Source organism: Oryzias latipes, chromosome 22, assembly GCF_002234675.1.
Source record: "Oryzias latipes chromosome 22, ASM223467v1".
NCBI classification, from domain to species: Eukaryota; Metazoa; Chordata; class Actinopteri; order Beloniformes; family Adrianichthyidae; genus Oryzias; species Oryzias latipes.
Genome location: NC_019880.2, coordinates 23318825 through 23335235, shown reverse-complemented (window position 1 = coordinate 23335235; position 16411 = coordinate 23318825). Strand labels below are relative to the sequence as shown.

General features: G+C 45.7%; 1 protein-coding gene across 4 annotated transcripts in view; it reads left to right on the top strand.

Annotated features, from left to right (window-relative positions):
- Window positions 1-16411, top strand: part of LOC101172372 (nesprin-2) — a 162166-nt gene that overhangs the window by 32571 nt on the left and 113184 nt on the right. For 3 of the 4 annotated variants that reach the window (XM_023951859.1, XM_023951860.1, XM_023951857.1), the window contains exons 23-40: window positions 163-3426; window positions 5310-5444; window positions 6088-6275; window positions 6355-6439; window positions 6526-6608; window positions 6683-6803; window positions 8026-8316; window positions 8760-9355; window positions 9505-9660; window positions 11790-11940; window positions 12033-12191; window positions 12541-12708; window positions 12789-12890; window positions 12965-13165; window positions 13253-13460; window positions 14595-14707; window positions 14787-14989; window positions 15073-15180. In XM_023951859.1, coding sequence (XP_023807627.1) covers window positions 163-3426; window positions 5310-5444; window positions 6088-6275; window positions 6355-6439; window positions 6526-6608; window positions 6683-6803; window positions 8026-8316; window positions 8760-9355; window positions 9505-9660; window positions 11790-11940; window positions 12033-12191; window positions 12541-12708; window positions 12789-12890; window positions 12965-13165; window positions 13253-13460; window positions 14595-14707; window positions 14787-14989; window positions 15073-15180 — 6332 coding nt within the window. The remainder of the gene's footprint in view (window positions 1-162; window positions 3427-5309; window positions 5445-6087; window positions 6276-6354; window positions 6440-6525; window positions 6609-6682; window positions 6804-8025; window positions 8317-8759; window positions 9356-9504; window positions 9661-11789; window positions 11941-12032; window positions 12192-12540; window positions 12709-12788; window positions 12891-12964; window positions 13166-13252; window positions 13461-14594; window positions 14708-14786; window positions 14990-15072; window positions 15181-16411) is intronic. The other variant, XM_023951858.1, reaches the window with a different exon arrangement.

Below are 16411 nucleotides of genomic sequence, written 5' to 3'. Positions count from 1 at the left end.
TCGTCTATCTTTTTAGTGTAAAGAAGTTAAAATAATTCAAATCCTAGAAAAAAACTAACATGCATTTTGGTCATTTGATCAGGCAATGATTAAAAATGCTTAACAATACAGAAAAATATATTCTGTTTCTAACTTTGCCAATATGTGTAACTTGAACACCAGGAAGCAATAGGCATGCTCAGCAGCCTGGGTGCCAGAAGGGACAGAAGCAGGAGTCCTCCGGAGGTACCCCCTCCCTCAAAGATCTTCATCCAGACTAAAGGAAAAGGTCAACAACTAAATGAGCCAACTCAACATCTGAAGATCAACACTCTCCCAGCTCACTCCAGTGATACATTAGTGCCAAGTATAGTGGTGCAGGAGTATAGAGAGGAAACAATGAAATCCCCTCCATTGCTTTTTAACCCCGAAGAAGGTGTGACAGCTTCACCACCACAGAGCCAGATGAATACTCGCTCTGAGACCTCTGCAGAAGCTCAGGAACAAGACCATACACTGCAGCTGCAAGACCAGAACACACGAAACGTAAATGAAGATTTCAAACAAGAGACACAGACTCTGAAACAAAAACCAGCCGAAGAACAAGTTACAAAGGTAGACCGACAGCAGGTGGAGCAGAGTTGCAAAGAAGCCGGTCTGTTTCAGGATCAGCAGGTGCAAGAGCTAAAAACCTCAAATCAGAAAACAGCTGCAAAGAAAGCATCAATGAGCACAAAGGAGCTTCAGAGCCGAAAGATTCAAGCCATGAAAAACCGACCCTGGCTTCAAAAAGCAGCTTCAGGACAACAGAGAACTCAAAGCTCAAAACAAGAGTCTGCTTCGAGTCCAGGTGAAACTAGAAAGCACCAGGATTCGACTAAGCAGACACAGCAGCGCAAAGAAGAGCAGCAAAGGCAAACGCATCCTCCTCCAAGGGTGAAACAGCAAAAGGAAAAACTGCAACAAGAAAAGGAGCAACAACAGAAAAACCCTAAACTGCAGTCGGGTGTAAGAGAAGCCACCAAGGCTAAACTCCAGAGTGTGAGCAAGGCTCAGCCTAATTCACGAGTAAAACCATCCCAATCTAGTTCTGCGTCAAAGCCCCAGTCAGCTGTTCAGCCACTAGGACAGCCCAACTCCTCTAAAGACAACCAGCCAGCAGTAACCATGCAACTCACTGAGATGAGAGAAAATCAACCACAAACACCACATCTTCCACAGCCACAGGATTCCCTGAAGGTGCAGTTAATGACCCAGCCACCAACGCAACTAAACCTCCCGCCTGGGGCTCAGCTTCAGCCTGTCTCTGCTGGACGTGAGCCGCCAGCGCAGCCGCAGGGTCCAGCCCACGCTCCTGCATTTGCTCAACTTCAGACATGGCCTCAGATACCCTCATCTCCCCAAGCACACATCCAAACCCCCGTTCCATCACATGTTCAGCTTCGTAGTCATCCGCAGACATGGGCCCCTGTCAGGCCCCCTTCCCCAAAACCCCTTACACATGTTCATTCTGAAGGCCATGTTCAGTCATTTCACGTGGCTCAAAACTTCCCAGTAGCTGGTTCTCATGTGAATCTTCAGGCCAGCTTTCAGCATCAGACCCAACCTCAGCTGATGAGTCAGTCTCAGGTTCAAGTCTGTCCTCCATCCATGGGTCATTCTCAGGGACCTTCAGAGACCCGGGGTCAAGCCTACGTAAAACCCAGCACGGCCTTTTCTCAACCAGAGGCCAAACCACATCAGATCCAACCACTGCCTAACCTCCAGATCCAAGAACGTCCTACAGACCATCGGCCTCTTCATTCAGTGACTGGCCCTGTGGGGCAGTGGTCCACTCATGCCAACACCCCACCTCCACAGCAAGGACTTAATCCACAGGGACAAATGCAGGTTTGGACTCAAGTCAAAGCCTCACCTTCAATGTGTGTCCAGGGTCCTCAGGCTGCAGCCCAACACCAGCTTTACCCCCAGGCTCAGATTTCATCACAGCAATGGGCTGAAAAACAGCAGCAGCATAATATACCCATTTCACAACAAAGGCATCCTGGCCCCCAGCCATACTCTCAGCAAAGCACTGCACATTCTCAAACATTTGCAGCAGCTTCACAGCAATGGCCCAAGCAAGCCCTTCAGGTCAACCCCAATGAGTACTCCCACATGGGGGCTTTTTATGGGCAACCACCAATACATCCCCAAATGCTTTCACAGACTTGGACCCAAACACAGCCCCCAAACCTCTCCCAGGGTACCATGTCACAACCCCCCCAAATGGGAGCTTATAATGTCCTTCAGAAAGATCAAGGACTTTCTCCCCCACAGAGTGGGGTTCAGGGGATGCCACAAGTACGTCACCAGCCTGAAGTTCAGCACTTTTTACCGGTTCAGTGTCAGCCCCAAACTCAGCAATATCCTCAGTCTCAAATGCAAATCCAGTCAAAACCATCAGATCCGCTTCATAGTCCATTTACGTCAATGCCCCAACTTCAAGCAAGGATCCAGACGCAGCTTTTGCTGCCGACTAAACCAGGACATCAGGGTCCTTCTCCTTCTCTGCTCCAGAAGCCCACTCCACATTCCCAACTGTCCCAACCTACTCTTCAGCCATCAAATCAGCCAAAACCTCTGCTAAAAAGTGATGCATCTCCTCAGGCAAAACCTCTGGTCCAGTTACCCCCACCGGCAGAACTGGAACCAACTTCTATACCACAGATTCAGACACAAATCCAAAACTGGAATGAATTTCTGCTGCAGTCTCAAGTCCAGATGCCAGGAAAATACATGGCTTCACCTCCTAACAAACCAGAGGCCGAAGTGCTGCAACAAGTCAGAGTACAGGCTAAGGCCGAAGGTCACCCATCTACTCAACCTACACTTGAGTCAGTTAGACAGGTGCCCAAGCAAAGGGCCTTGACAAAATCAGAGGTTGAAGCCACACCTCAGTCCCCAGTGCAACCTGGGGCTACATCACAACTTGAAGTTCAATCACTACCTGGAACCACAGCTGAGTCCCAAATACAAGCTGAGACCCAAACAGTGACACGACCCAAACCCCAGGACCATCAGCCACTGCAGAACCAGCATCAGACTCAAACAACAGGACAGGTGAAGGTCCAATTCCCTCCAGAGACCAGAGCAGATCCGATTCTTTCTCAATCAAAATCTCAAAGTGAACATAGTGTGCGGCCCAGATCTCAACAGCCCCAGGCTAGTCCCCCTCTTAAGGTCAATATGCCGTCTAAGATCCAGGCTGAATCAGCAGACTTCCAGAAAGCTCCAGCTCTGGCTCAAGCCCCTCCCCAGGCCTACACAGAGGCCTACAGCAGAGCCCAAGCGCTGGCCAGGAACGGCTTTGAGGAGGCCAAACGCTGCCTGCAGACGCACATCCTGGACATCATCAATGTCTTCCAAGAGAAAAGTTTGCCCGCTGAGCAATCATCAGTCAAACAGGTAAATGGAAACAGTGGTGATGATGAATTTGATGATTATCCATAATCAGTAATTTCAACAAAACTGCCTGGAATACTTTATTATGTGGTATAGAGTACAAATAAACAATTGAAGTGTGTTTTTATGGAAGTTGTTCTACTTATGAATAGGTTTTTCTCCTCATAGTGACTTAGCAGGTTAGTCGGCAGGGTTTGGAACCTGCTACCTGTGCAGTTTAACTATTTTTGCTTCTCACAGTTTATCAATCAGATTTTTATTTCTAGTTTTAGTGGTTGGAGTGTTTAGTGACACAGCTAATTCTATGTTGCTGCCAAATAAAAGGTTTAGGTTGGACACATTTTGCTATTTGGTTTCCTTGTTTCCCAATCTCTTTTGAGCCTTGGATTTCCAAAACTGCTTCAGCTTCTGGAGAGTTTAATATACCCTCCCATTTCTCTTTAAAGAACCTTTATCATGCTTTTCTTAAGCCATTAAGAGTAAACTATATCCATGTATATGATCATAGATTACCTTTGGCACACTAAAAAAAGATGCTTTTGATGAATATTAGTTATTTTCAGGGCTCATTTTCCTAGCTGGAAGTAAGACGACTTGAACTTTTTCGCTCCTTGTGGGTGTCGCCCTATTTCATGATGTCAACCTAGAGCCTCTGCAGCGTGTCTGCGTCTCGCCCACGAAAAACAAACATCATCTGAACTTTTACAAAGATGGATGTGCAGATTGTGCAAATAAATTAAAAGCGTTTAGCCGATCACCAATAGCTCAGCTGATAAAGTGTGTGTCTGTTAACCTGGAGGCGGGGCTGGCAGCACAGACTCTTCCTGGAAGGGGCTGTCCCTCACTTTGTGATGTCACAATGTGAGATCCTGCTCATTTTTGTGGATTGGGAGCGTCTGATGCTCAGAGAGCAGAGTTTTAGAGGAATTCTAAGAAATAGGTGAATGGATCAAAATACCATTTGTTTTTGTTTTTTGTTTTGTTTGTGAGTAATGAACCTTATAATACATTTAAAAGATCTAAAAGTTGATTTTGCATGATATAGACCCTTCAAGTAGTTTTGCTTTTTTGTCACACTGCAAAAGCTGAACCTTAAAGTCCAAAGTTGGTTTCAAGAAATATTGCCGTGTTTTCTGTCTTGTAATAAAAATATTTTTATCAAGAAAGATTGTCGGCAGCATAATAATCATAAGAAAATGACTTAGTGACTAGGATTTTTGTCTTATAATAAACATTTTGTAAGCCAATTTTATAATCCAATTGGCTATTTATTTATTTGTTTATTTATTTTTGCCTATTTAAAGAAAATTATTTCCATTTTAAGAACTTTTGCCTTTTTCTAGGGGCTTGTTTTTGCAGTGCAGTGACATTTTTATTTTATTTTGATGGGGTTTATTATTATTATTTTTCTCAATTGTTTTTATCTAATTTGATCCCTTTTCTCTTTCTCCTTTGAGCTTTGTTTTTATTTGTATGTTCGTTATTTCATGTATTTACAGCTATCTACACAATTAGGGCTAATCAGCCATTTGTATTCCAGTTGGGGTTTGGGACAGTGGAACGTGTTTTTTCAGCTTTTTCAGTATCATAGGCCCACAACAGACCAAATGTTCAATGACCCCACTGACCTGTCTTCACCTTTACACCCACAATGGTTGTGAGTTACCTCAGATTGTGGAGGAGATTATTGATTAACAGCAGCAGTTACTTGTCTACTGCTTGTCAGCCTCCAGATGTCTTACAGCACTACCTGATGCCGTTCTTTGTTGTCAACTTTTGGCTCAGAATGTCATTTCAACTGTCTGCTAATGTTACTCATGAATTCTTTTGTCTTTTTAATTTTAATTTTAAAGTCACTTCATTTTTATTTGTGTATCTTCATTTAGGAGACATTGAAGCCTCTTGATCCGGAGCTGCTGGAGGAGTTCCTGAGAGCAGCTGAAGGCATGGAGGCGTTCTGCACACCTTCTCAGCTCAGAGACATGGAGCTCTTCACCCAGTCTGTCCGCACACAGTGGGAGGTAATGAAGCATTGATGTGCATGAGTGCTGCTAAAGTTGTTGTTTTACCTTTGCACTACAAAGTAGCGTTCTTTATTTGAAAGGACCTTATATACGTGACCTTATATCCAGAGTTATCAAACATTGTTCAGGTTGTTTCATGTGCTATAAAAAGCTGATTTTTTAGGCTTTTCTCTGCAAAAACAGAGACACATTTTAATGCAGCAGCCCTGCAGCCCAAGCTCCTGGAAAAAAAATGAAGCTCAGGTAGACAAAGGTATCAAGTAAATGTCTGAGGGAGCTCTGAGGGCCGTTTTGCAGCTTTAATCTGTCTGGTTTTCCAGGATGACTTCCTACTTTTTGGTTTTTCTACAGGGTTGGGGTCTGTCATAGGGGGTCAGAGTGTCTCTGTTTTTGCAGTGATGTGTGTGAAGAAAGAACAGTAATGATCCTGATCAGACAGCGTATAGTCTACATGACATTTGTGTGTCTCTGTGCAATAAGTCTATTTTTGATGCATTTTAATTTTGCTTTGTTCAGGAGAAAAATTAAAAATAAAATTAAAATAAAAAAGCAAAACACATTACAGATTGTAATCTTTTTACCTTAGAAAACCTACGGAATACAGATGCTAAAACCTGAAACTTGTGTCAATGTCCATCAGGCTTGCTTCTCAGCAGACTTTGTGGGGGCAGGAAAGGATCTGGCAGCCCTGAGGATGCTGTGTGACACCCTGAGCCCGGAGGACGCCCACCGGCTTCCTCAAAGCCAGCTCATGGAGTGTGAGAAGAGGCTGGCTGCCATCCAGCATCAGTTCAGTGGAGACCAAGACCAAACCCAGCTAGACTCAAGGTGAAAAACCTGTGGAGCACGAGGCGGAAGTGAAGGCCGAAAGCACGGACTCTGAACAATGAGCTTGAATTTTGTTTAGCAGGGTTCCTCAGACATTCAGCGATGATTTGAGCTCACAGAAGGAGCTAAGGAAGACAAGTGAGAAACATCAGGTCTCAGCTGAGGTGAGAGTCCAGAACGTTTCTGCGGCTTTAGCTTTCACAGGAGACTTCTCCTGCACTCATCCACAATGAAACTCTGATTCTTTAAGGTGACTGAGGTGTCTGCTGACGAGACAGAGGGGGCGGAGAAGCAGGTCTCTGCCGAGGCAGCCAGAAAAGAGGCTTTTGAAAGGTAAAGTGAATCTGTAGGCTCATGAAGTGCACAAACAAAGACATTTAATGTTGTTTTGTTGATTAAATCTTTAGATATGAAAACTCTAAAAGGACCCTTCAAGCCCAACTGGGTAAAAATGAACAGAGTTTGCAAGATGTTCCTTCTGATTCGGTTTCTCTGAAGGGCCTGCACACTCGCCTCCAAGAAATACAGGTACGGCTGACCATACCCAACAGGGAGACTGGTGCTGAGCTTTGTAGGAAAAAGACAGTCTGTCTGTCTCTTACCTCACCTCACTCTTCTTCAGGTCATTGAAGGTTTGCAGACATGTGGGGTTGGAAGCCCATGCGTTTGAACCAACCATCATTGACTGTATATGAGAAATGGACCGAAGGAGTGTGACGTCACGTCATCCATAGAAAATGACTTACTTTAACTAAATGGGTCAATCCAGTTGCCATTTTTCACGATATCGCCAGATGGCGTCAGTAAGCTGTGAATAATCCATGTCTGTCTGAGTCGGTGTTCCTATGGCAACCATACTCACCAATCAGGAGGTAGCTTGTTGAAAGTCCACACCCTACTAGAAAGCGGGATACGTGAAATCTGTAAATCAAACATCTGGAACGTTGGAGATGAGACCGCCTGATTGGTCAGTTTATAACTTGGTGAACTTGCACTACAGAAGAAAATATTTAAAAAAAAGAAGAGTATTATCAACAGCATGTTAGCACAGAGCAAGAATAGTTATTGTGACTAACAATAGGACTGAGAAACAGCTGTGTGTTTCTCTATGGAAGTCTATGTGATTCTGGCTTCTTGGAACCAGCAAGTACTTCCTGTTTAGAACATCACGGGGGAGGGGTCAGTCAGTCCAGTTCTGATTTACAGTCGATGGTTAAGATTTACTCTGAGTGTGTGTTCCAACAGGAGTCACAGTGCTGTTGGTCCTGGTGGACTTAATGACTGTTGCTGCTAAACCCCATACCATCAGTTTGCCACCACCGTGCTTGACAGTAGCCATGAGGTGACTGTATTAATGTAGTGTTTAAATTGTCCAGACTTTGGTCCACATATGAGACCAGTTTGTGGACAGTTCTGCTGAGAAGTTGAACATTGGAGACAGTAAAGTCTGAGATGTTTCTTTGCAGATTTAAATAAATGCCTGCTCTAAACTTAAGTTTGAATTGAGGACCTTCAAAAAAACAAACACTTGGAGCAGTTTGGGAAAGGTTTACTTTCTCTTTAAGGACTTTAGAACAAGTGGTCTGCTCCAGGGCTGATTTTAATCTCTTACCTCTTTCAGAAGCAGTGAGGATGGCCTCGGTTTTCCAAACCGGTTCTGCAGCATTTTGACTTACTTTTTGTTTAAACAGAGACCTCCACATATAGCAATAACCTCCCTCTTGATCCATTTACATTTTTTTTTGTCTAGTTTATGAGGCAGGAGACGGAGTCCCTGTGGTCTGAATATGCAAACCAGTGCTCTCAGTTGGGCGAGGAGGTGTTCTTGGAGCAGGAGCGGACAGGGCTGCAGGAGCAGTGGCGCAGCCAGCAGACACACCTCCAGAGGCGGGGCAGCTCTCTGGGCACGGCGCTCCGACAGATCGACTCCACTGAGAACCACATGGTGGACTTCAGCGAGCGCCTGGATCGTTACCTGAGACAACCCAAAGACGTCAGCGGCTTCAGTCTGGCCAAGTCCAACATCCTCAGAGACATCAAGGTCTCCATTTTGGTCTAAACATTCCAGTCTGTCCCAGGAGAATCAATGAAAGTTTTTTTCTCAGACAGCACAGACCAAATCCATGACATACATTAGACATTTAATGACCTGAAAAAGTGAAAAATTGTGTTCATATATGTGAATAGATCTACGTAAATGTAAAAGTTTGGATTTTACTAAAACGATCACCTTCTCCTTCCTATTAGAAAGTTTTCCCCTTAAATTAAACTGAATTCAACAAACACCAACTATGTCACTAAAATATTTACAATCAGGCCTTCATCTCAGCTCATGGACTGCAGACTGAACTCATCAGAAAGAGCCGTTTGTTTGCTTTGAAAAATGCAGATCCTTTTGTTTTTTTTTCATTGCGCAAACCCCCCCCCCCATAAAAGCCTTTTTCTCATTTCCCTCACCTGGATTGTTGTTTCTATTTCATGCAGGAACTGGATGATAACATTCAAAGCGAGCTGGACCAGCTGTCGCGGTTGAATCCCGAGTCCTGTGAGCTGGATCCTCGGGAATGCTTCCCTCTGATGCGCGAAGTGGAGACTCACAAAGCCAGCCTGGATCAGCTCCGGCAGCAGGTCCGGAAGAGCGAAGCAGCTGCTCGCGCCCTGGATCACTTTCTCATGTCGCTGCGTACTCTGGATGAAGACATCTCGGGGGTCCAAGGGGCCCCCTGCAGTGATGGCATGCTCCTGCAGGAATGTCGCTCCAAGCTGGCGCTGATCAGGCAGAGCATCGACAGTCTGAAAGAGAAGGCGCCTCAGCTGGACCTGCTCCTGCAGGGAGCGAGGCTGACCGTCACCAGGGATGGAGCCCCCGCCTCCTGCCTGGACATGGTCAGCACTCTGCTCAGGCGGCAGGAGGAGGCTGACGCTGGGCTGTCCAGCCAGCAGAGAAGCCTTCAGAAGGAGAGTCAGAGCAAATCTCTGGGTTTGAGGAAGAGGAAAATGATGGGGGAGCTACAGAAGCTGCAGGAAACTGTTGAAAAGCAAGACCTAAAGGAGCCCACCATTCCTGCTGTGCAGCACATGTATGTGCAGCAGCTACACACACTTTTCTGAAATGTTCTTTTAAAATAAGCTTTTTAAATGATATATACATTTCTTATGTGTAACTCTCTCATTTTCTCTGTAATCTAACAGTTTGAACCCATGGAATGATTCCCTCTGTGCTTTCTAGGCTCCGTGCTCTGTTGGACTTGGAGGGTCAGCTGCAGACTCTGCAGGCTGAGCTCCAGGTCCTCCGGGAGCAGCAGGACAGACCAGGAGGCGCAGAGAACCCCCTGCAGGAACTGGAGACTCAGTGGAACAACACCCAGAGATCTTTCTTTGATAGGTAAGGAGAACAACAAGGTTCAGCTCAAGATAATATAAAATAGTGACACAATAGGAGCATTATGGGATATATGACTGAGGATAGTTTAAATAGTCATTTATTTTAGTTTTTCATACTACTGCAGGGGTGGGCAATTCCAGGCCTCGTGGGCCGGTGTGTCTGCATGATTTCCAGATAGTCTTGCCCTACTCATGGCTGATTACCTGGTTCAGGTGTGTCCAGCCAATTAGAACATGCCAGAGCAGGGTATGCTGGAAAACATGCAGGAATGCGGCCCGCAGTGCCCACCTCTGTACTACTGGTAAAAAATGAAGAATATACAGTACACAACAAAAGTTTAGACACATCTTCTCATTCAAAGAGTTTTTTTTATTTTCACGACTCTGAAAATTGTAAATTCACACTGAAGGCATCAAAACTATGAATTAACAGATTTGGAATTATATACATGACAAAAAAAGTGTGAAACAACTGAAAATATGTCATATTCTAGGTTCTTCATAGTAGCCACCTTTTGCTTTGATTACTGCTTTGTGCACTCTTGGCATTCTCTTGATGAGCTTCTAGAGGTAGTCAGCTGAAATATTTTTCACTTCACAGGTGTGTCCTGTCGGGTTTAATGTGTGATTTCTTGCCTTATTAATGGGGTTGGGACCATCAGTTATGTTGTGCAGAAGTCAGGTGGATACACAGCTGATAGTCCTACTGAATAGAAGGTCAGTCAGTCCGAGAAATTGGGAAAACTTTATAAGTGTCCCCATGTCCAGTCACAAAAAACATCAAGTGTTACAAAGAAACTGGCTCACATGCAGACCCCCCAGGAAAGGAAGACCAAGAGTCACCTCTGCTGTGGAGGATCAGTTCATCCGAGTCACCAGCCTCAGAAATGGCAGGTTAACAGCAGCTCAGATTAGAGAGCAGGTCAATGGCACACAGAGTTCTAGCAGCAGACACATCTCTACAACAACTGTTCAAAGGAGACTGTGTGAATCAGGCCTTCACGGTAGAATATCTGCTAGGAAACCACTGCTAGAGAAAGGCAACAAGCAGAAGAGACTTGTTTGGACTAAAGAACACAAGGAATGGACATTAGACCAGTGGAAATCTGTGCTTTGGTCTGATGAGTCCAAATTGGAGATTTTTGGTTCCAACCACCGTGTCTTTGTGCGACGCAGAAAAGGTGAACGATGGACTCTACATGCCTGGTTCCCACTGTGAAGCATGGAGGAGGAGGTGTGATGGTGTGGGGGTGCTTTGCTGGTGACACTGTTGGGGATTCATTCCAAATTGAAGGCATACTGAACCAGCATGGCTACCACAGCATCTTGCGTTTAGTTGGATCATCATTTAATTTTCAATAGGACAATGACCCCAAACACACCTCCAGGCTGTGTAAGGGGTATTTAAACCAAGGAGAGTGATGGGGGGCTTCGCCAGATGACCTGGCCTCCACAGTCACCGGACCTGAACCAGATCCAGATGGTTTGGGGTGAGCTGGACAGCAGAGTGAAGGCAAAAGGGCCAACAAGCAAGCGTCTCTGGGAACTCCTTCAAGACTGTTGGAGACCATTTCAGGTGACTACCTCTAGAAGCTCATCAAGAGAATGCCAAGAGTGTTCAAAGCAGTAATCAAAGCAAAAGGTGGCTACTATGCAGAATCTACAATATGACATATTTTCAGTTGTTTCACACTTTTTTGTTATGTATATAATTCCACACGTGTTGTTTTGATGCCTTTAGTGTGAATCTTTTATTTTCACAGTCATGAAAATAAAGAAAACTCTTTGAATGGTCTGTACTGTGTTTTGATGTTTCACACACGTCATAACAACTTTGACATGTTGTGTAAATTGAAAAGCTGATGACGAAATATAATAGATTCCAATTGTTAGACTGGCCTGAACTGGTCTCAACAAAAAATATATCAGTATGTGAGTCAAACACATTTGACTGCAAAGCTATGTTGTCCACAAATCCACTGGGTTTGAACTCCTCCTGCATTCAGCCGGATTTGGTCAGTCAGATCACTTGGATCAGGTGCAGTTCAGTGTGAGACCCTAAGCTTCTCCTTCAGAAATGAGCAGACACCAGTGGAAAACTGTTCCTCTGTGGGGTTTGGGTCTCTGCAGGAGGAATGTGTGCAATAGTTTGTTGGAGCTTCTGAAGAAGTTCCAGATGAGCCGCAGTCAGCTGAGCAGCACCATCCAGAGAGCAGAGCAGACCATCAGTGACCAGGCCTCCTACATGGGCAAAGACAACCTGCAGAGATGCATGACCAGGGTGAGTCCAAACCCCGTTTCCAGCCATCTGCATCATTATCCCACATGCTTCATGCTCATTGGATGACCTGCTATCTAATACCATGTGTTCAGGTGTGTGACGTGAGGAAGGAGTTGGGGGGTCTCAGCCAGCAGATTGAGGAGCTGAGAAGTGTTTGCAGACAGCTGCAGTCGGAGCTGAAGAAGTTCCCTGCTTGCAGCGAGCCTCGCTTTGAGGCGGAGGCTGACACACTCATGGACAGCTGGCTGGATGTACGCACATGTGCGACAAACACATTAACAAGCTTGTAGAGTCAATCACACAGCATGTGCAGCAACAGATTTACATCACGTTGGGAGCTGAAAAGACGATGAAGAGATATAAACATTTATTCAGTCACACTAGGAGAAACATCTGCATCACCAAAACCATGAAATGGTTGACAAAGATGTTGTCAAAACAGGAGAAAGAGGTCTGTTTTGATTGGGTGTTTACTGGAGCCTTTAACAAAACCGTGTTACCTTTAAATGAACAAGAATACAAAGCTCACCTTCAGAACAACATTGTCCCTGAAGAAGAACGGAACAGAAACCTGACTAAGCATTGACGCTCCTCCTGCAGGTCACAGAGAAGATTGATGCCTTCATGGACAACCTTCAAGTGGGACTGGAGCTGTGGGAGAAGCAGCTGATGCTGGGTGGTGAGGTGGACAGCTGGGCTGGAGCCAAGCTGGCCCTTTTTGCAGAGAGCCATCCCTTCCAGCAAGAGCAGCAGGTTCTGGACATGAGGGTGAGGGGAACCACATTACAGAAGCGGGCACAAAACATCCACAGGCATGAAGTCGTCACATTCATTGTTCTCGTCGATAGGATGAGATCTGTGCCAACGAGGAGAATGTTTCACATTTTCACAAGAAATCCTTGGAAATTCAAAAGATGCTGCAGAGTCAGGAAGCTCCTTTGGAGCTGCAGGTAAGCTGAAACATCTGACCTTAACTTTTTATTAAAGTGATGTCTGACATGCTGTTGTGCCTGTCCTCTTCAAGGTGATGGAGACCCAGCTGAGGAAGAGGATGGAGCAGGTGAAGGAGCTGTTCACTGATTGCACAGATGTCTTTGAAGAGCTCACCGCTGTGAGGAAACATCTCACCGAGAAGGTCAAGGAGTGCCAGACGGCAGTGGACAACATTCAGCACTGCCTAAAGAAACTTGACTCTTCAGAACCAGCGACGGAGTCCCAGATGCAGGTACACCACCAGCCTATGCTGCATCTCCTTGATGACTTTCTCGTTTGAAACAAACCCCACGCCTGCTGCTGTTGGTTCTCCAACCAGGATCTGTGTGACACTCTGGAGTGTCAGGAGGAGCGTGTGGAGGCCCTGCTCAAGGAGATGGGCTTGGTTTCCAGTGTGGCCAGTCCTCTGGTGCTGGAGGAGCTGACTGCTGACTGCAGCACTCTGAAGGAGAACATCGCCCACACCAAAGCTATGATCCAGCTGAGGCAGGAGGAGAAGGAGCAGGGAATGCTCCAGGTCATCAGAGGTCAGTGGCTGCACCTACTTCAGTCTTTTTAAAAAGTGGTTGTCTGTCGTTCAAGGCAAAGAGGTGGAGTCGGTTGTGAATGGCTTGTCTGGAAACCCTAGAACGGGCCTGCAGCTGTATATGTGGCATTTGCTAAACCAGGTCAGAGCTCTGTACTGGTACTGGTTGTGGTCTGTCACAAACTGCCAGTAGTTTTCATCATTCATCCATCCATCTTCTTCTGTTTTGTCCCTTACGGGGTCACAGGGCTGCTGGAGCCTATCCCAGCCACTTACGGGTGAAGGCAGGGGACACCCTGGACAGGTCACCAGTGCGGGGCCACATAACACACACCCATTCACTCTCACACTTACACTCACACCCACACCTAGGGACAATTTAGAGTTGCCAATTGACCTATGAAGCCTGTTTTTGGAAAGTAGGAGGAAGCCGGAGACCCCGGAAATAACCCATGCATGCATGGGTAGATCATGCCAACTCCACACTCCCCCAATGACGTTCTGTTTCAAGTCCCCCAGCAAGGACTTGAACCGGGGGCCTTCTTGCTGTGAGGCAAGAGCACTAACCACCGCGCCACCGTGCAGCCTACCTGTAGTTCTGTGTCTTATTGCATGTCTCCTGATGTCACTTTGAGACTCACCAAGTTCACATGCAGCATCTGACTGTCTACCACCAACCTGAAGGCGCCATGGCCAGGTGGTGCTGCTCGTCTGTTAGGCAACGTGGTGCGTTCATGACCCTTTGAATGATGATCTCAGAATGACCTACTGGCAAGATCGGTTTTTTAGACCCACAGAATGTTGACATTGATGCCACATTGAAAAGATTTTTCTTTTAGAATTTTTTGTTTTTCCCCCAATAAGTCAGACACACTGAACACAGAGAGACCATTATAAAGACAACACTAAATGAGGTGTGTCTGTCAACCTATCCTGATGTGTTGCCTCCCTATCCTGAAGATCTGCCTGACATATTGTGAGCAGTATGATTTTACAGAGGTAACTATAAGATTCAGTTGTTTGTTAAACTTCTGCTCCTGTCATGTGCTCTGCTCAGACTCCAGTTTCTATGCGCAGTGCAGCAGCTCATGAAACCTCATTCACTGCTCTCCCTGTTTGATTCTTGTCTTTGCAGAGAAGCAGCAGTCTTTCGAGGAGTGTTTCCAGGATCTGCAGCTGTCTGTCAACGAGTGCTTTGAGAACCCTGAGAGCCGGAGCGACGTGGAAACAAACGTGCACAGACTTTCAGTAAGACCACGCACACGCTGACACCTGCTGGAGCCTTTAAGTGCTGCAGCAGTCCTAATACGTCCATCACGTCTGTTAGTGTTTCCTAAAGTCCAAAGACACACAGAGACGTCTGGAGCAGCTGGAAGATCAGCTCCAGAGATGCAGCAGGAAGCCCCCCTCCCAGGAGCCCCGTGAGCTCAGCCAGTGGCTGAAGGAACAGCAGGAGGAGGTGTCCACCTTCACCAGCCACTGCCTCAGCAGGCAGAGACAGATGGAGTCTCTGCTCTCTGACTTGGAGCGGTAATGGTCATGCCGCTCATACATGTTAACACGGAAGGCAGGGGTGTAACGACGGGAATGAGCAGAGTCGGCTTTGTGTGCAGCCTCCAGCAGCAGCATGACGGCTTCTGTGAGTGGATCCAGAGCAAGGAGCAACAGTCTGTGGGGTCAGAAGACGCCAGGGGCCTCCTCAGCGATCTGCATGCTGGCAGGTGATCTACAGCCCGGAGTCACAGCTGGAAGAGAGTTTGCATTGTTTTCAACAAATCAAACAGTAAACACTATTGTTTACACTATTCTCAAAGGCTGTGTCACACAGCCACTACGCACATTTTGCGCATTGTCCACGTATGAAATGTTGGTCTTTCATAAATCATGCCTTATATGCGTAATTCATAAGTGTTTCTTGCGTTCGTCGATCTGCGCAGATGTCCGTTGGGGTTTTTGGCAGACGGGTCTTAACGTAAATTCCTTTTGAGTTGTTCAAATGTTTTGGTCGTACTTCACAGTTACGTAAATCATCAGCAATTGTGCATGATAGTTGCGAGATGCGATCGTGTGGCTGTCCACGTATCTATAATGGACTTCTCACAGATCGATGTATAACTTTTATATCACGTATATGACATAAATATCACGATGGATGTATGCAGGCGCTCTGATGTTTAGATGCTTGTAAATTGACAAGTCTTTTAATGCAAAACCATCATTGAATAATAGGGGTGTTAATGGTAAATACTTATTTAGTGCTTTTCTACCTTCTTTGAAGTGCTTTACAGTCACAGTCCCATTCACCCATTCACACACTGGTGGTGGCCCCGCTGCCGAACACCGGCGCCAACCTTCCAACAGAGGCAAGGTGGGGTTCAGTGTCTTGCCCAAGGACACTTCGATACATGGGCAGGCAAGGCGGGAATCACTGCACCATGACCGCCCCTTTTTGTAATTTTACCTTTTAACAGCAATAACATTCTATTCACATTATAATTTGTGGTTGACAATACAATTCACAGTCAATGTTGGTTTGTTCAATTGGATCCGATTCATTGAATGGATCCAGAACATCTTTATCTAAAACTTCCACCAGTGTGACTCAAAAGCTGGTACTGAACAGTGCGGGTGGAGTTTTCCAGATTCTTGGATTTCTTCCAGATCATCAAGTGTAAATGAAATATGTGTTCAAACAAACAAGTAAACAAGAATGAATGTCAAATCCATTCACATGTTAGTTTCCTACAGTTCAGCCCACTGTTGTTTTTCTACATCCAAAGCTTGTAATTAGAACATTCTAGCACTGTATGGTCACTTTGCTAAATTCAAAAGGTTTTTACACATTGAACTGGAATGATGGCTAAATTTTTTGGTTTTGGCTGCCATACCACAGGTGTGTTGTCCGCTGTGATGACGCTTGGTTCATTCTTCCATTAATATAACCTATCATTT